This window comes from Callorhinchus milii, unplaced genomic scaffold (assembly GCF_018977255.1).
Source record: "Callorhinchus milii isolate IMCB2004 unplaced genomic scaffold, IMCB_Cmil_1.0 Scaffold4, whole genome shotgun sequence".
Classification (NCBI taxonomy): Eukaryota; Metazoa; Chordata; class Chondrichthyes; order Chimaeriformes; family Callorhinchidae; genus Callorhinchus; species Callorhinchus milii.
Genome location: NW_024704745.1, coordinates 72,737,712 through 72,762,559, shown reverse-complemented (window position 1 = coordinate 72,762,559; position 24,848 = coordinate 72,737,712). Strand labels below are relative to the sequence as shown.

Here is a 24,848-nt window from a genome sequence, read left to right as displayed (position 1 = left end):
CTGTATAAGCTTAATAAATTTGATATTTAAGAAACTGACTCATTTTATTTGTTTTACAACCTTCGTATTATAGAGATATTTAAAGACAGCATGGTAAAGGGTCTTGAATAAATCTGATGGAACTGAAATGAGTACAGTAATGAGAAAGCCATGGGACAAATTGGGCTGAAATTGCAGTAGGAATGATGAATGTGCAAATACTGTACAGGTATGTGAATAATGGTCTCGCATTCATTGCAGATCTTATCGACTTCCACTTCTCTTGGCATCGCTGAGTGACAGTCTGATAGTTATATAGTGCAGCAAAAACCTTATCTCATTTTCATATCATATGTGCATACAATACTGGATTAGTCAAATCCCAGGCAGGGCGAAACACTGGACAAGTTTCATTACTCCACACGCCTCTGTTAGCAGTAAGTAGGAACCCGGTTGTCAATCGATCGGTGGATCACTTTTCCAAGGGTAATAATCCCTCAAAAAAAATAATAACTTGGTCAGTCAATCCATGATTGTATGTGAGACACTGCTGTGCGCAATTGGCTGCTGTTTCACCCCCTTCATGTGGGGTAGCGTCCCGGAGCTCTTGACAGTACTGTCTTCTGTGTAGCGCTTTGAGATGTCTCGAAGAAGTGATAAGGCGCTCCATCAAATGCAAGGTTTATTATTATAGTCTGCATATGTGTCTAAATATCACCCTGGAGAAAATCCCTATTTCTAATTTTCTGCAGCAGCGATCTACCAAAACTCCAACCATTGTTTTGGGAAAAGAAGTGGCTTTATCACTTGTTCAATACAGTATTTTGCAATAGAAATTTGATGATCATGGGATTAGGTCCTGAAACTGTATTTAGTCCCATCACTTTCTGTCTTGTAAATGTCAAACCCACAGCTGTATCTTCCTCTTTCTGTCTGAGTGGAAGTTGTGCTGTTAAAGTTTAAGCCAATTACCGGTGATTTATTATGGTATAAATTTGCACCAAGGTTGCAGTGTGTCAACCTCTCCAGATTGTGACACTGAAGACTTTCAGTCTCCACTACAGCTGATGACATCCAGCTGTAGCTTCACCGTGAACAGAGAGAGCAGAGTGTCTGTCCGTTTCCCCCCCCACCACACACACACATACACACACATTCTAATTCAATACAATCTGCAGCAAAAGCAGAATCAAGAGAGAACAGGCTCAATTTCATCAAGTTTCAGCACATTCCACATTCCCTTCCTCTCTAACTTGTTACTTCATTGTTTTTAAGCTTTATGCTTTTTCCCTGAGGAAGAATGTACGTGGATAGCAAAATATAATTCTCGTAGTAATCAGTAGTGAATAAAGGAAGTGTCTGATGTGATAGATGGGATTATGTCATCACATTTTGGTACATACTGGATTATTTTTGAACTGGTTGATTGATGTTATACAATTCTGCAGTGCATTTGCATTGCCATGCATCTTTGAGTTATATGCTTGGCAGATTTATACCCTTAACATGTGGCGTATAAGGTTAAGGGGAGATTTAATAGAGGAGTTCAAAATTATTAGGGGTTTGATAGAGTAGATAGGGAGAAATTGTTTCCTCTGGTGGGTGGGTCGGTAACCACAAGACATTGGTTCAAAATAATTGGCAAAGAACCAGAGGGGAGATGAGGAGAAATCTTTTTACACAGAGAGTAATTACGGTCTGGAATGCACTGCCTGAAATGCTGGTGGAAACAGATTGAATAACAACTTTCAAAAGGGAATTCGATAGGTACTTGAAGAGGAAAAAATTGCAAGGATATTGAGAAAGAGCAGGGGAGTGGGACTGATTGGGTAGCTCTTCCCAAGAGCCGGCACAGGCACGATGGGTCGAATGGCCTCCTCTGTGCAGAAATATTTTATGATTCTATGAAATCGCTTGCAATCCAGGCAACAACAACAGCAACCTGCATTCATATAATAATTTTCAGGAACCTTGTAGGTAGGTGTCTTGACCTGAAACAAAGGAGGGGTTGGTGAAGTTTTGAGGAGGTTTTATTTGGCTTCGGCATCTTACATTGGGTTAAAAAGTGGTTGTGATGTGATAGGCAGGACAACAGCTCTCGTGTGTTCTGTTGCTTAAGAGGGATGTGGGAGACAATTACATTGGAACCCTTCATAAAAGCGCAATAAAAAAACAATAATCGGCAACATGTGCCAGCAAATACTGTGATCAAAAAAAAACAGATCAGTCAAACTAAAAGCTGTGTTGAAAAGAAGTAAGTTAATCTGTCCAGATCTGGTCCTGCCAGAAATGCTCTACCACCGAAATTTCATGTGTTTAATTGAGCAAAGTCACTAGCATGGATTTGGCTCTAAAAGAGGCAAAACCACAGCTGTGGCTTATTGTACAAAGTCCATGTGTCCCAGCTTTTATAAAGGGAGTTGAATAAATAATACCAACTCAGCTGTGAATTTATTGAGCTGAGAATTGTTTACATAATGCCTCCCAAAGAGGAAAGGCAATCACTGCCTGTTGCCACATTTCACCCACAAATATACAGTCAATTCACTTTACAGTATATTCTGTGAAGCTCTTTGAGATGTCTAGAAGACTTGAAAAGCGCTATATCAAATGCAAGGATTATTATTATTATTATTATTAAGGCATTATACATTGATGCAGTCTGTGTGGATCCCCATGTGTGTGGATGTAGCTGATCTCACCCAGAGCACGTTTGGGATACTGGAATTGAGGGCACCACATCTGGGTTCAGGAGGCAGATATCAGTCAGAGTTCCTAACTACTGACTGATATCCGGAGGTCCTTGCTGGAGAGTTTGCTGAATCCGACTGGGGACTTCCGTCGCTACCTAGAGGTACAACACACTTACCGCTCAGCACTCTACACCCAAGGTAGATCTCACGGGTTGTTGCCATGTACTTATTATGTACTTATTTCCTTATTAAGGTATCGTGTTTGAAATTGCTACATATTAGACTGCTTATACTATTAATTATTGCAGAATATTGTTGTCAGCTTGGCTCAGTTGGTAAACACTCTGTCGGTCCTTTGAGGTACAAGGTTATAGGTTCAAGCCCCAAATCATGACTGAATTCATGGTCCAGGCTAACATTTCAGTGCAGTACTGTTATGTATTGTCAGAGGTGCCATCCTTCGAATGAGAGTTAAACCAAGGTCCCGTCTGCCTGTTCACATGGATGTTAAAGATCCCATGACACTACATGAAAAAAGAAGGTATTGCTGGATGAAAGACCAAAGGTCCATCCAATTCACCTTCCACCATCCTGGAAGTCATATGCACATACCAACCTATATATTGTATCCCAAGATATTATTTCCTAAAAGAAATCTATCTAATTTGCTTCTCCCGGTGTCCTTGTCAACAATCCCCCAAAATAAAAAATAGTGTCTCCTTCGCTGTTTGTCGAGCATTGCTGTGCACAAATTAGCGACCACATTTGTCTACCTCCAGCCATTATGCCTTCACAGTAAAATTCTGTGAAGCATTTTGAAACATCTGAACAATTTGATGCAGTGCTATATCAAATACAAGGATTATTATTTTTACTGGTAACTGTACAGTGTATAATATCATATGATACTCTAATTGGTCAGATGCTAAAAGTTACACAGCAAATAGTTATTCCAAGTGGATATCTGTTAGGACAGATAGGGAGCTAACTGCATTATTGGATGACTTAATCTGAATGCATTGAATGGACTACAGCATTGCAACTGCAAGGTGTCCATCAATCAATACAATCTAACCCTCGCTATAACACTCCGTTATCTACTGCAACAGCTGCTATATCATGCATGAAAATATATCAAATACCTCGTGGATTACTCCCAAATGGAGAACGCAGTATTTATTGTCTCTGCCATGACAATGTATAAACAATACAATTACAATTCTATGGAGTCCTGTAGCTCAGTGGTTAGAGCACTCACTTTGCAAGCGAGAGACCTGAGTTCAATTCCAGGCAGAGGGCGAAACCTTGGGCAAGTTTCCTTACTCCACACAGAGCCTAATAATAATCCCTCCAAAACCAAAAACAATAATAAATTGGTCATTTTCAATCTACGACTGTTTGTGGGACATTGCTGTGCGCAATTGGCTGCCGCGTTCGCCCACAAATATACAGTCAATTCACTTTACAGTGTGTTCTGTGAAGCGCTTTGGGATGTCCTTCCGACGTGAAAAGCGCTATATCAAATGCAAGGATTATTATTATTATTATTATTATTTGGAGTAAGACCACAACAGCGTTAAGACATCAACAGGTCACTGTAATCAGTTTAATGCCTTGTCATTTATTGTCTGTTAAGATGTGTTGAAAAAAAGCTATAAATCCCTGATCTAAGTGAATTTGAAGTTAATCTAATCTCAAAGGCACCTTATTATTGGTAAGTAGCAACTAAAATTGGATTGAATCCAAATTGTATTTGTATTCAAGCTGTATGCCTGTAAATGTATGTAAACAGGCTCCTTCGGGAGATGGTGGAGGCAGAAAGTGTTGATTATTTCAAAAGAAAATTAGATAGATTTATTTTAGGAAATAATATCTTGGGATACAGTTAGTTTGGGACATGACATGTGTATGCAACAGCCAGGATGGTGGAAGGTAAATTGGATGGACCTTGATCTTCACTCATCCAGCAATTTGTATGTTCTTAAGTATTTTCTGCATTGGGGAAACATGCAAATCACTGAACACATTGTATGAAATTGTATGGATGCTTTCACTTTCCACTCTCTCAGAGAATTGACTCAACAACAACATGGACTCAATGTATTTGTTTCTCAAATAAGATGTTCTGGTAAGGCATTGAGCAATAAAGTAATTATCCCTGCCCCTGATCCTTTATGTCCTGCCGATGACTGTTCTATCTTAAACAGAGTACCTACACTGCAGACCCACTGGCTCAGAAGTCAGACAACCAGGACCGACGATTCTCATATTCTATTGACAGGAACATTACCTTGGACCCAGCCCAGCTCTAACAAGACCTCCCTTACCTCCCCACTCCTAGAAGGACAGTCATCATTAGATATCTGATAAGAGATTATAAATGGTTCAGAAAATTTGGATTCTGGGGTGTATGAAATCAAGAATAGGGGTCAGATCTTCAATACAAAGGACAACTAGGAGTCATGTAGTTTATTAGTTAGAGCACTAACCTCACAAGCGAGAGGACCCTGGTTTGATTCCAGGGCAGGACGAAACCTTAGACAAGTTTCCTTTCTCCACACTTCTGCTTACCTAATAGTATGTAGGAACCCAGTTGTTAGTCGATTGGCAGATCGCTTTTCGTGGGTAATAATCCCTTAAAGTAAAAATAAATATTGATTAGATAAATCCAAAGAATCTTGTTGAAAGTTGGCTGGATAGGCAAGATGGACTGATTGAATACTTCCTCCTGAATCAGCACCACATGTTTTCCTACTTATTTTGCCACAAAATATAGTCAATTCACTTTACAGTATATTCTGTGACGCGCTTTAAGACATATAAAATACGTGATAAGGCGCTATATCAAACGCAAAAATTCTTATTATTATTTAAGTACTTACACAGTCACTACCCTTTTACAGTGGATTTCTACAGTGAAGAACTTTGAGGCATCCCCCTGATGTAAAAGGAGCCAGATAAAATGCAATGATTATTTTCATATCTGCTTCCTCATCCTCACCTACAAGGCCATTCACGGCCTTGCTCCCTCCTACCTTTCCGACCTACTATCCCCCTACCTACCTGCCCGTACCCTCCGTTCCTCTGGCTCCGGTCTGCTCCACATCCCCTACTATCAGTGGCCGGGCCTTCAGCCTCTCAGCCCCGAGGCTCTGGAACTCTATCCCCCAGTGCCTTCGCCGCTTCCTCCCTTTCCTCCTTCAAGGCCGGTCTCAAGACCTTTCTCTTTGACCGAGCCTTCAGCTCCCCTCTCGACTCTCTTCCCCCTCCTCGCTCCCTCCCTTCCTTCCCCTTACCCTGACCATTTCCCCCTTCCTCGCTCCCTCCCTTCCCTCCCCTCACCCTCACCATTTCCCCCCTGCTCGGGTCCTGTCCCAACTGTCCAGCGCCTTGGGACGTCCTCCCGACGTGAAAGGCGCTCTATAAATGGAATCTTGTTGTTGTTGTTGCTGAACCACACCAATATTTGGTGAAGAAAATATTTAATTGCTGCATGCCTACATTGTAACCTGTGGCCCATCAAGTCCAAGTTTTTTTCCCCCCTATACTCCCTTTTCTCTGTAACAAAGGAGGGGAAGAAAGAAAGTTTAAATGATGTCACTTTAAAATTAAAATGAATCTTTGGAGAAAAATTTGACTTGCTCCAATCTCTCAAGCATTGCAGACAGACATTTCTCAGCAGCACTGTGTACATGAATGCGCTGTGATGACTCTATGTAGTGACTGAGTATGAGTTTGGGAAAAATACTGAACACACACAACCTCTATGGTGCTAAACATTTCAACAATGACTGTCTAGGCATCTATTTAGTTTCGATTTGGAAGCCAATTCTTTTTAAGAACTGTTGAAAACCAATATCCAAATTAAGGCTGATTTTCTAATTTTTTCACAATTCTACCTGATATTAACTTTGACAACAAAATGGTCCCTCAGGAGAACTCCCTTTATTGAGAATGGAGGCAGAAGAATTGAGCGAAGCTTCTATTGCTGTTTACAAGCATAGAAAACAATCTCTCCAGGCTTATTCAGGAGACACTGTGCCAGCTTGGTGCCCAGTCAGCAGTAGAAACCATAGAAATTTAAAGGACAGAAGAAAGCCATTCGGCCCATTGTGTCTGTGCCGGCTCCTTTGAGAGCAATCGTCTCAATTTAATTTACTTGGCCTCCCCCCATAACTGACTCTTTTGAAGATATTAAGTGCTCCAACACTCTACCTGTGTGAAGGGTGCTATATAAATGCAAGTTGTTGTTGTATAAAAATTTTGCCTTTATTTGCATTTTTCTTTTTCCCCCTCAACCAATTTCTCTATATATTAAATTAGTTCTGGCTACTGATGTTAGCTTTTATTAATTAAAATATACTTTGCAGGATTTTGTAATTGTGTTCAGCTGGACTTTCTGTATCTTATTTTCACCTATAAAAAATATTTTTTACATACTTTGGTGTATTACACTCACATTATCTAGCGAATAACTTGAGTGACAACTTCTCCACACCTAATGTCAGCCTTGTCTGTTTGCAGCCAACGCACCACCTCCTGCATTCGCACCTACAGAGCAACACGTGAATAGGCATGTTCACGCAATGGAAACTTCCAGGTGACTGCTCATTAATTCCAGAAATGACTGACAGCAGAGGTGAGCTCAACACAGCCGTGGTCAATAAAGATGCGGAAGCTATTTGAACACTGGTACACATCGTGGCATTATTTACTCAGTAATTCTGCTGTTGAAGCCACATTGAACGCCACATGTAAGTGATTTAGTTGTTATGTTTCAAAGCTCTCTGGATTCAGGAATTATAGCAGAAGGTTGACATGAATGAGATGTCATTGTTCAAGGAGCAAATCAAATAACTATAAGCCTATGAGGTTTATAACATCAGTTATAGACAAATTACTGGAATGCATCATAAATGCCTGACATTTAACTGATCATTTGATGTGTAATATGAAAATTGTTGTATAGGCATTTTAGAATGAGACCAATTGGCCAAAGGGCATCTTTACTCAAACCTCTCTTGTGATTCTCAGTGAACACTTTCAAAATGAAGGTCAAGAGTCTGATCCGTTATTTGGACAGGGAAGGGCAGCGAATTTTGTGTTTTTCTGGGAATGGTGACAAATATCGTTTGTAGTAAATGAGTGATTTGACATTAAAAAAAAGAAATACGTTGGATTTGGACAAAAACATTTTAGTTATACTTCTTTAATGCTGCAACTATTTTTGAGACTATTTTAACTGAGAATTTAAAATCTTGACACCTGTCCTGCATCTGATTGCTTTCTAGATCTCCAGCCTGTCTGCTATGAAGAACCAGATCATTGGTGCTCTATTGTCTATTATGAATTAAACAATAGAATTGGAGAAGCATTTCATGCATCATTGACAAGCATACTAATTGATGGATTTACTGATCCCTCTAATAACAATAGGTTCTGTCTTGGGCTTTTGTCCAATATAAACCGAAACTCCACCATTGAAAACACCAGACGACATATTGGAAAAGGTCAGTTCTACAAATGAATGTAGTGTATTCCCTTTAGTAGGTTTAGTATTGCTTTAATGTTTCCTATTCTTGCCTTTGATTTCTCCAACTTTATCTTAGTTCCTGTGAGAAAGTTTCTGACCTCTACCTGTGACCTGGCTGAGATTGGAAGATTTGTAGAGTGGATATTCTTGGCTGCAAAGTATATTTTAACCATATAAACAATGCCCATATTGTGTGGCACTTACTTGGAATTAATGGCTATATGGAAAATACATCACTTTTGGGTAGTACGAAGGCACAGTAATTACACTGATTTATTGAAAAAAAACTGTTTGGTCCATTAAAGCAATATAACTAATTAGCACTTTCAAACACGATAGTTTGGTGATTTATATGGTTCTCAGAAATAAATTCGGTGAATATGTGTTTCACATTTCTAATTATTGGAATCTTCACTTTTACTTGTACTACGAGTTGACAAAAATGTGCACGATTCGCTTGAGCTTTGTAAAGGCAAGTGATCTATTACAGGCTGGGATGGAGAAATATCTTCTTATTGCACATAATTAATTAAACCAGGGCTATTTTTGAATTAATCTGAGTAAACTGGTGCCCCCATAAAGCAGGAGCTGAAATGGCAGCTACTAATGGCTCAGATGTTTGCCAACATCAAGCAGGGAAGGGTGTGTGTTCAACCCCGCAACCAGTCAAGAATTATGAACTGGCTTAGAAGCAGTGTATCATTATTCACTCCGTGCGTGAACCTGACAATGAGTGTTGATCTCAAGGCAATGACACCTGAACTGAATCCTGTCCTCACCTAACATCCAACCATCACTTTAATAATAATAATACTAATCCTTGCATTTGCTATAGCACTTTTCACATCTTCTAGACATCCCAAAGCGCTTCACAGAATATACTGTAAAGTGAATTGACTATATTTCTGGGCGAACGCGGCAGCTAATTGCGCACAGCAATATCCCACAAACAGTCGTAGATTGAAAATTACCAATTTATTATTGTTTTTGGTTTTGGAGGGATTATTATTAGGCGTGTGGAGTAAGGAAACTTGCCCAAGGATTCGCCCTGCCTGGAATTGAACTCAGATCTCTCGCTTGCAAAGCGAGTGCTCTAACCACTGAGCTACAGGACTCCACATCCGGGGTCACATTTTCACCCCGTGAAGAATTTACAATTCGAGCAAATATCAGTGAGCAACTCAAACTGTTCCTCAGCTATTCCTTCAGAAAAAAAGGGAGAATCGAAAAGATAATTGAAGAGGTGTCCCATTTTACTGCTCTTATAATCTACCTCACTGACACCAGAGCAATCTATTTATTTAATAGCATTTGGAAAATTACAACCTTTTTTTTACAATTGTTAGGTATATGAGTTTGTTCAAAAAGGCATATTTTCTTAATTTTCCTTCTCCAATTTTACCACCTCCAGGAAAGAATTTGGCTTATTTTTCTTTCTACTGCATCCATTTCCATAGGCTCCCTAAGCACCTCTCCCAATAGCCATTATTCATGTGCGATTCTTGACAGTGAATGTTGGCATCCACATACGGCCTCAATCAACATCCACATTTGTAAACCTTACAGAATACATGTCTAGAAAGTGATCAGGACTATGTCTGAATTTCATCTCTATGCTGGGGCTTTGGATCTGCAAATTTCTAGCCTGCATGGTCTGGTGCTTCACTGCATTCAGTTGTGACCACTAATTCACGATAGTGAACTTCATTCAATTAATAGAGGGAATGAACATCAAATAATAATAATAATCCTTGCATTTGATATAGCACCTTTTCACATCTTTCTTGCAGACATCTCAAAGCGCTTCACAGAATACTGTAAAGTGAATTGACTGTATATTTTGTGGGCAAAATAATATGCAGCAACAAAAGGACGAATAGGAATAATGGACAGCTCAGTGATGCAATCAATGCCAATGGTCTACTTTCAGGGGTGTTTATGCATGTAACATAATTTGGGTAATGAGGATATGGCAGAGCAAAAGAAAATTGCATTTTTATAGCACCATCACTTTGAAGTGTCTCATAGCTCTTTATAGTAATCACTATTTTTAGACAAATGCAAAAAGGAGCCATTTTGCTCACAACATGGTTCCACAAACAATGAGGTGAATAATCAAGTAATCTGGAGGTTAGTTGTCCACTACACCAAGAAAACACCCCCGTTTTAATAAAATAATCCTTGCATTTGATATAGTACCTTATCACACCTTTAACTACAAAATACACGTCGAGACAAATACAAATTCACTTCAAAACATTTTGTCGTAAATCAAAAACAAGGATTATTATTTTCCTTCACAGATTCTCAAGGCATCTTGCACACTTACACTTGACAAATTCTGGAGATGTAGCAGTTGATGAGAATATCTTTGTGGGGAGAATTGTCTATGGCTTTAGAATTATATCAAAAACAACTAAACAAATTGTGTAAAAATAATTTATCTTTCAAAGGAATCATTGTGTAATTAGATAGAAAGTTGTGCATTTAACTCCTCATTTTCTGATGGTTTACAGTGCTGGGGAGCAGAGTATCACCGTCAGGACATTACAAGCACTCCCCGCTGGATAGAGATTCATCTACATGGACCACTACAATGGCTGGACAAAGTTTTAACTCAAATGGGCTCACCTCACAACCCCATTTCTTCAGTTTCCTAAAACACCTCAATATAATAACTGAAGTAATAATGCTTGTGTTAACATCAAAATTCACTTTACAGGTAATTACTGTCAAGTGTAGTGGCTGTGTATTTTTAGTCAAGCACAGTTGTCAATATTGCACATAGCAGATATCTATGGAGTGAATGACCAATTTCATCTGGTGGTTTATTGGCCAAAGCACCTGGATACCTCCCCCACTTTTATGAATAGTGTCAATGGATCTTTAACAAAAAGGACCTCAGGTTAACATCCAATCCAAATGAAGCACTCCAACAATACAAGGCCCTGTGCCAATGTAGCTTTGAAGCCACAATCTTTGACCCAGAGGTGAGAGTGCTACAAACTAAGACTAATTGATGTGGCTAACACTCTGGGTCAATTTATTGGAGTTACGAAAAGCTACTTTTAGAGGAGAGTCGACATTTAGTTGATATCGGAACTAATCATATGTAGTAATTTTCATCCTCTTGTTCTAACAAAGTTACTTGGAGGCATGAAAGATAGTTTATTAGAGTTCCATTGCATAAAGCTAACTTGGATTTAAGTTTACTTTGATGAATAAAAGTCCTTATTTTGAAATACATCAATATTCAAGAGTTTACCCATTACTTTAATTTGCTGGAGTTTATTCCATGTCTCATCCTTTTACTGAAAAAAAATCCTCTTATGGTTTCCTATTCTCTTGGCCTTATTTTGAAGGTATTGTGACTTGATCTGTCAGTCAGAACTGAAACCCCCAATTGTGTGTTGCTGTCAAAGAAGTAGAATTCTTTGATCAGTTTTCAGGCAGAATTCATACAGCACTGGGAATCATGCATGTTGCTGAAGTGCTTCAATAATATTGCTCGAATCACAAACTACTTAACAGCAAGAGAATCCAGCTACAAACTAATCTTCACATAGCTATAGTGAAAACATGCACAGGCATTAACTGATCAACATGTCAATTATAACAAAACTACATTTTTACTCACAATGATTAAAATAATCATCACTTTAATTACAGAACAATTCGAGGGTTTAGGACCAAATGCTGGTTTGAATAGTCGAGAGGAAAACTGACATACAATCAACATTCATTCTTGATGGTGCACACCTAATGGAACCCGATGTTTTTAATATACCACTACCAGTGGTATGTTGCAGATTTTACATTGATGCTAGAAAATATATTACAGCAAATCTATTTAACTAACAAGAATACATACATGGCTGTTGCACATTATCTTTTACATCAATGCATACATAACAAGCATAATTAATTTCAGTTTTAGTTTAGGCTACAAAATATTGTTAAATAGAAAATGCTGTATGCATTTGCAAACTTTCAAATTCTCAATGACTCATAACAATCCATATTTTAATATTACTTAAAAATACAGTAATTCTAAAAATAATCAACACACACAAGATCAACTTGTCTCTTTCTTAATAATGTCCACCCAATTTCAAATTGGATTTCAGCAGAGTAATATCTTACTGAAATGCTTAAAATATCTGCAAAGCATATAAAAAATGTAATTGATAGTTGCAACTCCAAAGCAAATATACACACACATATATATATATAATAAACTCCACATTCCTTTATCCACAAAAAGGCCACTCGCTTGTCACATGGAGAGGGGGGGGGGAAGAGAAAGAGAGAAAAATGCGAAAGTAAAATCTTAACTATATACAGTAAAATTTAACAGCAATAGCATCTACAAACAAATAGTGCATAAAGATTCCCTTTCTCATTTACAAGGCAAGTCTTGAATTTAAAACATTTCTCAGCAGTAAAAGCAAAAAATCAGTCAGATTTTGATATCAAACAATGCTTTTTTGAGCAATTGGACAATGTTTCTGGAAGGTCATAGCAGAACATCAAAGGGGCTCGGAAAATATAAACAGCAGGGATTCTGGTATATTCAGATAAGCTCCATGCAACTCATTCACTGATCCAAACGAGGCCCAACTGCAATCCCACAGCTCCGTTACCTTTGGCTATTGCTCCGTACAATTGTTCCAAGCCAAGATGCCAATTGCTTCTCCAACAAAACACTGCTCGGCGCAGAATACATTTAAAATCATGTCACAGGCACACATACCAAAATCACGAATGAACAGCATATTGGTGGGTCATTCTGGCCGAGCATGACCAAGAGTAGAGTTAAACCAAAAGTATCAAATGTTCAAACAAATTGACAGCATCCCATTCAAAGACATTTTCTTCTAATATTAATATTTATCAAAACACATGAAATAAAAAAATTTCTACACTAGATGGGACATTTATTTAGATTAAAAATAGGTTCAGTCAGCGGCATCACTTGTGCATTCCTCCAAACCTTCAGGTCTTCTGCTATCCCATCCTCACAGAAGGCAGGTGGAAACTGAAAGGTCATATTGGGGCTTCTTGAAGCTGCTGGTGTCTCTGAGTGATGGCCTGGTTGCTTAGTAATCGTTGCTGATGCTGGAGAAATTGTACCACTTCAGGACTTCTCAGTAATGACTGTAGAAATAAACAAAGTTCCATCACTCCAATGTTCCAACAGACTTGATAGCAGAATATTTTATTGCAATTAAATACATATGCAATTAAAAATATATACATCTAGATTTATGCATGAGGAAATATTTAGTTTCACTACTTCAATGCCAAAAACAGGCAGGGAAGAAGCAATTTTCTATTGTACTCAACAAATGTTGTTAAGTTTAATAAAATGATCAGGATCAGTGGGTATAAAATTCAATGATCTTGAGAAAATGACCATAATAATAATAAGAATCCTTGCATTTGATATAGCGCTTTTCATGTCGGGAGGACGTCCCAAAGCGCTTCACAGAACACACTGTAAAGTGAATTGACTGTATATTTGTGGGCGAACGCGGCAGCCAATTGCGCACAGCAATGTTCCACAAACAGTCGTAGATTGAAAATGACTAATTTTTATTGTTTTTGGTTTTGGAGGGATTATTATTAGGTGTGTGGAGTAAGGAAACTTGCCCAAGGTTTCGCCCTCTGCCTGGAATTGAACTCAGGTCTCTCGCTTGCAAAGCGAGTGCTCTAACCACTGAGCTACAGGACCATAAAATGTTTCACAAAATTAAATGAGAAATTGGTTGAATTTACTTGTTGAATACATTTTCATTTCAAGTGCAGAATGTTACAGTAGAATTATTATATCGAATTATTATATAGAAGTTCAGAAGGACCTGGCTGTATAGTTTAGATGGTGTAATTGGCTTCTTATGAAAATTGTGCTTTTACTATACCTGTTCACAATGATCTTGTGAAAATGTATTATGGTGAAGGGTTCAGCATTACATTGCCACCAATATAAGGGAAATTAGTTTATTGGGGTATTACATAGGGGTCAAGCTGTTGCTTCAAAAAATGGCTCTGTAATCATCCTTCCTTCCCACCCACCCCTCACCCCCCCTTATGCAAATAAAATTACAAATGGTCAAGTGTATGTACTCAATTTTGCTCTGATTGAAAATCAAATTGACCTTTAAAATGTTGGATTACTCCCTCTTGTTAAGTTTGAATCCAATTCTTATCTGATAATGATATATTTCATGAGCTCCTGTCTCCTATGTGGAGTGGGGGGGGGAAGACAAATTGACCATTAAATCAAAGAGCTTAACCAAAATACAACCTTTTCCATTCAAAAAGCATATTCCATCCTGGATTCCTTACTCTTTAAAAAGGTTTAATTTTGAACCTATAAAGGCCCGCTGAACGTGCTCACTGATCCCAGCACTTCCAGGAGTGACCCGCTTACTGAAGGATTACCTGACCCTTATTCTTCTGACATAATGTACTTGAGATGAAGATATATATATAATAATCACTGCATTTAATATAGCGATTTTCACATCTTCTAGATGTCTCAAAACGCAGAATACTGTAGTGAATTGACTGTATATTTGTGAGCAAAACGCAGCAGCAAATTGCACCCAGCAGTGTCCCACAAACAGTTATTATATAATATCAACTTGATCTGAGCCAACTGCCAACTGCTTGTTTAATGGCTGACCTGCAGAAAATTAGCCAAGTGCTCGTTAGCTGGAGTTCAATGTAATAATAATAATTCTTGCATTTGATATAGCACCTTATCACATCTTCTAGACATCTCAATGCGCTTCACAGAATATAATATGGAGGTGGTGTGGAGATGCATCTAGATCCAGAAAAGAAGCTAACAGGAGGTGGTGTGAGTGTCCAAAGCAACATGGATGTTGGTGAAGGATGACATATCAATACCTTATAAGGCAGTGTCAACTTGGATCATAATCAATACTAAATATGGGTGTCAATGCCTTACCTGCTAACGCGAGGATATTTAATAGCAGTGTCAACTTACATCATAATCAATATCAATAAGCTGTCATTCAACAATTGCAGACCCACTCAATAAAAAGGTCCCTCAACGGGAGCAAATGTTCATTAATAAATGTCGAATTGGTGTGATAGGACTTAACCAACTGTCGGAAGTCAAACAACCATGACCAAATCAAGATATTGTTCCAGACGCAGTCGCCCCCGCAAACGATGTGGAAGAAAAATGAGGAAAACCAGGTGCCGGGGAAGACGACGAAGGAGGATTAGTCGTAGACCCCGTCATGTAACCTATAGGAGGAGGGTACAGAAGATTATGCACCTTAAACGCCGCTCTCGGCCTCGGGAAGACATGGAGACCAATTTGAAAGCAAAGACCAAGAGACATCTTACCGAATCCTTGAAGCAGCATCGAATGTCCCTGAGGATGTCTGACTGAACGCCACGTTGCTATGTGTGAGGATTAAGACTATCAATTGATATTGAATAAAAACAAGTACTTGAGACTTGGGGGTAAAAAATATATTGTTCTTTGCCTTGTTTTATCTTTTAAAAATCCAACAATCCAGTTAGTACAATACAGCAAACCTGGGAAGCGAGATAGCAGGGGAAACCTGAGTGATTTAGGTAATGCACTTGGCAAAGGGTGACCGACTGGATTGATATTCTGCATTACTGCATGACTGATAGGTTTATTAACAGTACAAGTGCAATGTAGCTCTGAATTGGAACTCAGTTAGTAAAAGGCTGAACCCCTGGCATTTCAAGGTACAACTGCATTGCGATTGGGATCAATAACTCTGCCTCAGCCCTGTGTTCCACAAAGATGCATCTTAGATAAGACAACTCAGACCTTTCGTGTGTCAGACACCTGGCCGACCCCCAAAAATGGGGCAGGATCACTGGTATAAGGTTTGATGTGTTGTGGGGCATTGTGGCTGTTGCTAGGTTTGAAGGGTTTATGATGAACAATAACCCCTTAATATAATAATAATTTGGTCACTCAATCTACAACTCTGTGTATATTTTATTTATTTATTTTGAAGGGCATATTATCCCCGGAAAAACAATCCGCCAATCGACTAACAACTCGCTGCTACGTAAACAGAGGTGTGTGGAGTAAGGAAACTTGTCTAAGGTTTCCACCTGCCCGCGAATCAAATCCAGATCTTTTCGCTTGTGAGACGAGTGCTCTAACCACCGAGCTACAGGACCTCACTGGATGGCACTGGCTGATTTTCCCCTCCCTGGTTTAGAGGCCCTGAGGCCAGTGTCAGCAAACCTCCTGCCAACCTCATTGAGAATCAGCTCAGTCAGCATAGAACAGATTCAAATCTGTGCCCTTTTGGTTTTTGTGGCTCAGTGCTGCCCTGGGCAGTATCTTTGCTGACTAGGTTATTGGGCGGAGCTCCTCAGCTGTTTAACATCACCACTGAAACATTAATAAAGGATTTACAATCGCAACACTGTGAAAAGTTTAAAAAATCATTTTAGCATTTTAAAACTGATTGATGGCCTCAAAAGTTGAAAGTTGTTTAATTAACTTTGCATTTGATAACAATCCTTGCATTGACTTTCATATCGGGAGAATGTTTCAAAGCACTTCACAGCATTTACAACAACAACTCGCCCTTATATAGCGCACTTCACACAGAGTAGCGCCTCAGAGCACTTAACAATGGCGGAGACTGACGTCGAACCAGGGGGAGGAGGTTACCATAGGGGCAGTCAATGAGGATGATCGTATTGCATGATCTAAAAATGGGGGAGGGGGCAAGGCGAAGGGATTGAGTTCCAGCGTTTTTACTGTAAAGTTTAGAGGCAAATGTTTGCAGGAACATGGAAAGTTTATAGCACAGAGATACCCTCTACTGTACCCATCAGCCTGAGGGAGCTGGATTCTCAGTAATATCTTATGCCGGGTAATGTGTCTAATTCCCGCTGAGCGGCCGCACGAGTCACAGGGGAATGGAAGTGGAAGAGAGTAACAACAACAGAATTACAATTGTATAGCACATTAATGATCAAGTTGGCATAAACTTATGATAACAAGACTAGCTTAACTAGTCACCGCCACTTTAGTCACTAGGCTGTCAATATCCCGGCTGCTTCCATTGTTAACAAGGAACTCTGTGTCACTCTGCTTAACATGTAACTAGTATCATTCTAGAAATTCTTGTAAGTACTTACAATGTAAAATTGATTGGATAACTAGTATTATAAGATGGTGTCTTGCATTGCACAGGCCACCTGCTCTATCCTGACACAGGAATAGGACAGGAGACCATGGCCCGTCCCTCTAATAGACAAGAGGCCTCTGCCATATATCTGAGCCTGTGTCTAATCCCCACTGAGCGGCCGCACAAGTCACAGGGGCATGAAAGTGAAAGAGAGCAACAACAAAATGACATTTGTATAGCGCCTTTCATGTCGGGAGGACATCCCAAGGCGATGGACAGTCAGAGTTTTGAACCCGAGCTGTCCGGGAATTCAGGATTGGGGAAGGTAGAGGGCAGAGTGCGGACGCAAGGTGATCGAAAGCACGGTCGAAGAGGAGAATCTTCGGATGGGTCTTGAAGGAGACAAGGGAGGGGTCGAGGAGGAAGGACTGCGGGATTGAATTCAAGAGGTTAAGGGGCAGTGTGGCAGAAGTAACCCGCTTGACACTGTCCCTCCCTCTGCTCCACCTGGAAAGCTCAGCTGTGACTGGAAGATTTGTGTGAGGAAACATATTATTCAGTAGAGACTTCTCCTCTGAGGTTACATTTAAGTATTTTTTTAATAATTGCCTCTGAGATGCAAGACACCATCTTATAAGACTATTTATCCAATCAATTTTACATTGCAAGTATTTTTATAAGTTTTTATCAGCTTTCTCTAAGTGTGAGAATAATAGAAATAAAAAAAATCTAAAAATATTCGCCCACAAATATACGGTCAATTCACTTTACAGTCTATTCTGTGAAGCGTTTTGAGATGTCGAGAAGACATGAAAAGCGCTATATCAAATGCAAGGATTATTATATCAAGCGTCACTGTGGCAAGGCAAATATCCAACTGGTTTCATATTTTTCCTGATTTGCTTTTCCTTTTAGCTTTTCATTTCTTCTTTCACCTTTACTTTCGTGTCTGCCCTGCCCATTTGTTTCAATCTCAGAACTCACTTGTCCTTTCACAGAAATTTGAGTATACGATGCCAACTGGTCCATTGAGATGACTCCAGCTCATCTACTGGAGCTAACTACTCTAATCCCAATTCCCCATTCCCTTTTTAGATTATTTGTCTTCAAACCTTTGTGTCAAAGCATTTCATGTTCCAATAACCCTCTGTGTGAAGGTTTTGTTTAACACCAGTTTTAATTCTGAGTTTATACCAAAATACAAATCTGTTTGTAGCACACTCTGGTACAATGAAACTACAAGTGTAAAACAAATTCAGTTCATGAAGACCATAAAGACCACCTTAAAGATCATCAAATTTTGAAACCACTCATCCTAGTTCAAGTATGAGTCCCTGTATACATGCTAATCCTTTTGCACATAGAAAAATAGCCTTGAATTACAAGCTAAAGAATCGCAGAATAAGGATTCTTTACTGGAGTGGAGAAGATGTGAATCACTCTAAACCTACGCTTTGCTGCTCCGTTGAACTACTGAAGTGTAATTTTCTCCAGGTGCCACCAGATATAACCTTTAAATTATAGTTTAGACTACAGAATTGGGCTTACTTATGATTGCTGCCCCCCCCCCCCCCATCTATTGCCCCGCAGTCAACTGGCCTGGCAACAACCAGTCATTTGGGCAAGATATCAAAGGTTTCCTTCTGGCCGTGGAAATCATACTCTGGTCAGACACTTTCGTGTTAAGGGGAGGGAACTGGCAAGGAGAGAAAAGCATACGCAAACCAAAATTAGATTTAAAAATCTGACCACAAGCCTAGTTTACTCTGAGGCATCCTGAGGATGAAAGTATCATATCAGCTTGACCCGAGCACTTTTGCCAATCGCCTTTGGATAGTTCAATGGCTGACCTGCAGAAAATTAGCCAAGTGCTCGTTAGCTAGACCTTAATGTAAATAGATGTGGTTCAATGACTTGCGTTTTAAAAAGCAATTATAGATTATGTCCCCAGAATATTTAATACAAAAGAGATTCACTGACATAATTGTATGGCATAGTTGCTAGACGAGCAAAGGAGTATCTAAAACTTTTATTTTATTGAGCTTTTTAAAAAAATTAATGTATATTGTTTTGAGGTCTTGTGAATGAATGTAGTGATGATTGAAAGATATTCTGCAAAAGAAAAATAGTAAAAGCTGTTTAACTGGTTTAAGTGGCCTCTGACCTGGTATTCAAGAGACAGACCCATGGGGTTCCGCATGTGTCAGACACCCGGGTGACCAAAATGGGGCAGGGTCACTGGTGTAAGGTTTGTTGTGTGGGGGCAGGGTGGCCGGCTTTGGTGTAAGGTTTGTTGTGTGGGGGCAGGGTGGCCGGCTTTGGTGTAAGGTTTGTTGTGTGGGGGCAGGGTGGCCGGCTTTGGTGTAAGGTTTGTTGTGTGGGGGCAGGGTGGCCGGCTTTGGTGTAAGGTTTGTTGTGTGGGGGCAGGGTGGCCGGCTTTGGTGTAAGGTTTGTTGTGTGGGGGCAGGGTGGCCGGCTTTGGTGTAAGGTTTGTTGTGTGGGGGCAGGGTGGCCGGCTTTGGTGTAAGGTTTGTTGTGTGGGGGCAGGGTGGCCGGCTTTGGTGTAAGGTTTGTTGTGTGGGGGCAGGGTGGCCGGCTTTGGTGTAAGGTTTGTTGTGTGGGGGCAGGGTGGCCGGCTTTGGTGTAAGGTTTGTTGTGTGGGGGCAGGGTGGCCGGCTTTGGTGTAAGGTTTGTTGTGTGGGGGCAGGGTGACCGGCTTTGGTGTAAGGTTTGGAATTCTGGGACAGAATAGCTGCTGCTATTCTAGAAGGGTTTATGGTGCATAGTGTGGCAGGCGAGTGCTGGCAAGGAGCATGTATCCCTGTCTGTGTTGTGGGCAAGTGTGAGGAGTGAGCTAGCAATTGCCCAAGGCTTGTCGCCTGTGTACATCAAAGCCCCCAACTCCACCTTCTCTGGTATGGAGGGCGGAGATGCATCTAAGTCAAGCAGAAGAGAAGCTAACCATGCGTGTGGGCTGTGGAGTGAGCAGGAAGAAACATATCAGGGACTATTGGAAATTGATAACCACATGATTAATTTGACCATATATGGCATGAAAGCCATGTCATGGATGTCACAAATAAGTGATGAAGGTACATGAGGAATGAGGGACATACCAATACCTTATAAGGCAGTGTCAACTTACATCATAATCAATACCAATAAGCTTGGTCATTCAACAATTGCGGACCCACTCAAATAAAAAGGTCCCTCAATGGGGGCAAATGTTCAGTAACAAATCTCAAATTGGTGCGATAGGATTCAACCAGTTGTCAAAGTCAAAACAACTATGAACAAATCAAGATATCATTCCAGACGCAGTCGCCCCCGCAAATGATGTAGAAGAAGGATTAGGAAAACCAGATGCCGGGGAAGGCGACGAAGGAGGATTAGTCGTAAACCCCGCCATGTAACCTACAAGAGGGTACGCAAGATTGTGCACCTTAAACTCCGCTCTAGGCTTCGGGAAGACGTGGATACCAATTTAAAAGCAAAGACCAAGAAACGTCTTAACGAATCCTTGAAGCAATATCGAGTGCCCTCAAGGATGCCTGTCTGAACGCCACTTTGCTATGTGAGAATTAAGACTATCAGTTGATATTGAATAAAAACAAGTACTTGAGATTTGGGGGAAAAAAAACATTTGGGGCTTTGCCTTGTTTTTAAAAAAAAATCCAAAATCTGCCAGACCATATGATACAATAGATAATAATCCTGCATTTGAGGGCTTCACATAATATACTGTAAAGTGAATTGACTGTATATTTTGTGGGTGAAATGAAGTGCTATGGAAAACTGTGGACGCACCTGGCTCAGGACTGGACTATCCAGACCGCCACAGAGGGTGGGCCTAATTTTGACAATCCATTGCCAGTTTGGCTCCAAGCAGACATCGCTTATTTCCTTTCTGCCACCCCCACCCCCTACCTACTTGTTGGTATGGCATCCGTTAAACGCAGTTACCAGGAACTCCCTGCGGAGTGCACAATGAAAGAAATAACTTGTCTGTAAAGGTTGGGGTGAAAAGAGAACAGACATCGATAGATTAACTCACCAATCTTTTTTGGTTTAAAACTTGCTCAAGAAGACTTGCTTTGCGATTTGTCTGATGCTCAGTCATCATACAGCTCAGGCGCTGTTTAGTAACAGATGCAGGTCTTTCCTCTGTATCATCCTGAAATATAAGCGACCACCTGATTTAAGCCTCATTCATGCCGCTTCCGATCATACCAACTGTTTTGCATCACCGCAACAAAGTATTGACTTAAAACAGGACTATAAGCAAAACAATCCAAAATGTACTTAAGTAAGTAAATAGCAACACATTAATATCCTATATCTTATAAATAATAATAATCCCTGCCCCCCAAAAAAGGCCACACAGGTTTTGTTAAAGAAGTAATTAATGTTTTTTTGCAGCATGTTTAGTTTTTAGCAATAAAGTGAAAAAATGTAGGTTGGATGTAAAATGTACCTCAATAGCACTAATCAACTCTGCATCATTTTCTGCAAAATTTGTCAAAAGTCTGTCTGCAATTTCCTGCAAAACGTCAAAATTTCTCCGCAATAATGGGCAAATATTCCTGCACCTTTCTATTGGCCCAGCGCATGAGAAACTTCAAGCAGCAGTTGAGTGTAACTGATCACTATTGCTGCCAGACTGCTAGCACTGGCAGTGTTCTCTGCTATTGATTAACTTCTGCAATCATCCTTTGACAGTTTGAGCAGCTACCTTAACTACGAATGAACAGCAAAAATAAAACTCTCAGATATTCTTCTCTACCTCCAGTTTCATGCTTGATCACTTTTGCTTGTGCTTTAACAATATCGCTACACATTTCTCCCAACTGTGAATTAAAATCGATGCAGACTTGAATCAAAAAAGTCCAAACATGTTCATATTTGCCAAATGTCTCTCAAAACACACGTGCACCTTTCTCCCCCAACCCCCAACCTCAACATCTGAAGCCTTTAGACTTCACCCAGGCTATAATAATAGGCATTTGATTATACTGTCTTATCAAGTCATCGAGACGTCTCAAAGCGTTCTACGGAATATACTGTAAAGTGAATTGGCTGTATATTTTATAATAATCCTTGCATTTGATATAGCGCTTTTCACGTCGGGAGGACGTCCCAAAGCGCTTCACAGAACACACTGTAAAGTGAAATTGACTGTATATTTGTGGGCGAACGCGGCAGCCAATTGCGCACAGCAATGTCCCACAAACAGTCGTAGATTGAAAATGATCAATTTGTTATTGTTTCGGTTTTTTTTTTGGAGGGGATCATTATTAGGCGCGTGGAGTAAGGAAATTTCGTGGGCCAAAAAGGCCGGTGTTGTACACCCTTTCAAATGCAAGAATTAAGGGTCCGGTGATAGGATCTTGACCCGCAGCCCCAATTTGCGGAAAAAGAAACGTTGAAGTCTCGCCCTTAAGACGCACTCTTACATCGCTCTTGTTTGTGCCACCCGCCGCCTTGACGCTCTTCTTCTTCTTGTACTTCTCCTTGTAGGTTTTATTGCGGTGCTTCTTGCACATCCAGGGTTTCCTCTGCTTGGCCACCTGTGTGGTGGACTCGGTGCAGCCCTGGTAAATGCACTTCTTGATCACTTTCTCCCCGGCCTCGTCGTCCTCGTCCTCGTCGTCCTCGTCGTCCTCCTCATCCTCGTTGGCTTCCCCCGGGCTGTCCCTCGGCTCCGAGGCCTCCCTCGGCTCCGAGCTCTCCTGCCGCGCCTCGCCGGCGGCTCTGCCTTCTCCTCCACGGCCGCCGTCGTCCATCTCCTCGTCGTCGTCCAGTCCCTCCACGTCCACGTCGACCTCGTAGAAGGAGGCGGCGTCCATGGGCACCGTGGTCAGCTCCTGGTGGGTCACGGCACCGGGTGACCGGTTGGCGTCCGTGTCGCTCTGCCCGTTCTCGCTGTAGCTGATATTCGCCCCGACATCCGCCACTTCGTCGTTCATGGTTCCCCCCCCAAAAAAAAGAATAATAATAATGGTATTTTTTTTCAAGCGACGAAAAGGCAGAAGCCGAGCCGAACGATGTTATTGTTGTTACTGCTGTTGTTATTATTATTAGGCGACATCCGCGCCGCCGGTGAGGTGAAGACGGGGTCGAGGGAGGAAACAAACCCCAACGGCACAACTGAGCTCGCGCGAAAGCTTGACCTTTGAACCTGTCAGTCTGGTGACTGCGCACGCGCGCCAAACCAACGGCCCGAGCGCGCGCGCCCGCCCCGCTTACACTGCAGAAGCGACCAACTGCCACTCGCGCCCCACCTCAGTGAGTCTGCGCCAGTTCCGTCTCGCCCCGTCAAGACGCGTGCGCGCGAATGGATGGGTGCGCGCGTGCGTGCCTACGTCCGCCCCGCCCCTTGTGGGCAGACGAGGCGGCTTTATGCCCCCCCCCCACGTTGGGGCGTGCGGTTGTTGCCCCCCCTCACTGCGCCTGAGAAAAACGGCTTTGAATATTTTTTTAAAAATTAAACCCGCAAAGTGTTCCCGCCCTTTTTGAAGACCCTTTTTGCGTACGCAGTTTCGAGTGCGTTAAGCCAAATTGGGCCATTCGTAACTATTGGGCTACTTTGGGGGGGGCGGGGGGGCTATCGTGTGATGGGCTTTGGGCTACAAACGTAGTTTAATTGGTGGCAAACGTTCCAGCCGACGGGTTTTATTTGAAACCTCTGCCGCTGGTTAACGGTCTGTTCTTGTCGCTCGCGCCGAGTAACGGCGGCCATTTTGCTGTGCACGCGCCGGTCAAATACATTTAGCCGACAGTGATTGACAGTGCCCGCCCGGCCAGCGTTATCATCATCATCATCAACATCATCAACATCATCACTTGCATTTGGTGTAACACCTGTAAGAGCTCGAAGTGCTTCATAGGTAATGACCTTTAAGGTGTAGTACAGTGACTGCGTTCGTAAATAACCAAGAGAGCTCGTTTGCACGTTGTAATACAACCCCTCCCCCTCCCACCCCCAACACCTATGTAAAAAAATGACCAATTAATCTGGACTCCGCCTTAACTGGATTGTTGTCCAGAACACTTTTTAAAAAAAACACAGGTCTGCGGGTAGCAAGCAATAGGTCGCAAACAATTTTCTTTGATCGCGTTTATAATAATAATGCTCCTTGCATTTGATATCGTGTCTTATTAGGTTGACTCAAAAGCGCTTCACAGGATTTGCTGTGGAGTGGAGTAACTGCATTTTGTGGGCGAAATGTGGCAGCCAGTTTGTGCACAACAACTACGGGGCAAATAAGACGGGTATTTGGGGGTTGAGGTACAGAACAGCCTCGGTGGGCTGAATGGCTTATTGCTATGTTCCTGTAACGACAAACAGCCTGGGAGGGAGTGATATAATAATAATAATAATAATAATCCTTGCATTTGATATAGCGCTTTTCACGTCGGGAGGACGTCCCAAAGCGCTTCACAGAACACACTGTAAAGTGAATTGACTGTATA

At 41.1% G+C, this 24,848-nt stretch overlaps 1 protein-coding gene across 1 annotated transcript; it reads right to left on the bottom strand.

The window, feature by feature from the left end:
* Positions 1–11,831: 11,831 nt before the first annotated feature.
* Positions 11,832–23,552, bottom strand: LOC103177191 (regulatory factor X-associated protein). The gene is made up of 3 exons (XM_007891251.2): positions 22,829–23,552; positions 21,430–21,549; positions 11,832–13,362 (listed from the first exon to the last, which is right to left on the bottom strand). The coding sequence occupies exons 1-3, from the start codon at positions 23,339–23,341 to the stop codon at positions 13,252–13,254; spliced, it is 744 nt and encodes a 247-aa protein (XP_007889442.1). The 5' UTR covers positions 23,342–23,552; the 3' UTR covers positions 11,832–13,251.
* Positions 23,553–24,848: the final 1,296 nt, after the last annotated feature.

Excerpts from the sequence above, each read along its gene's own strand:
- LOC103177191 (XM_007891251.2), bottom strand. The coding sequence starts at position 23,341 with ATGAACGACGAAGTGGCGGATGTCGGGGCGAATATCAGCTACAGCGAG. Across the intron at positions 21,550-22,828 it reads GTGGCACAAACAAGAGCGAT|GATGATACAGAGGAAAGACC; the intron begins GTAAGAGTGCGT and ends CTTATATTTCAG. Across the intron at positions 13,363-21,429 it reads TTTTAAACCAAAAAAGATTG|TCATTACTGAGAAGTCCTGA; the intron begins GTGAGTTAATCT and ends TTATTTCTACAG.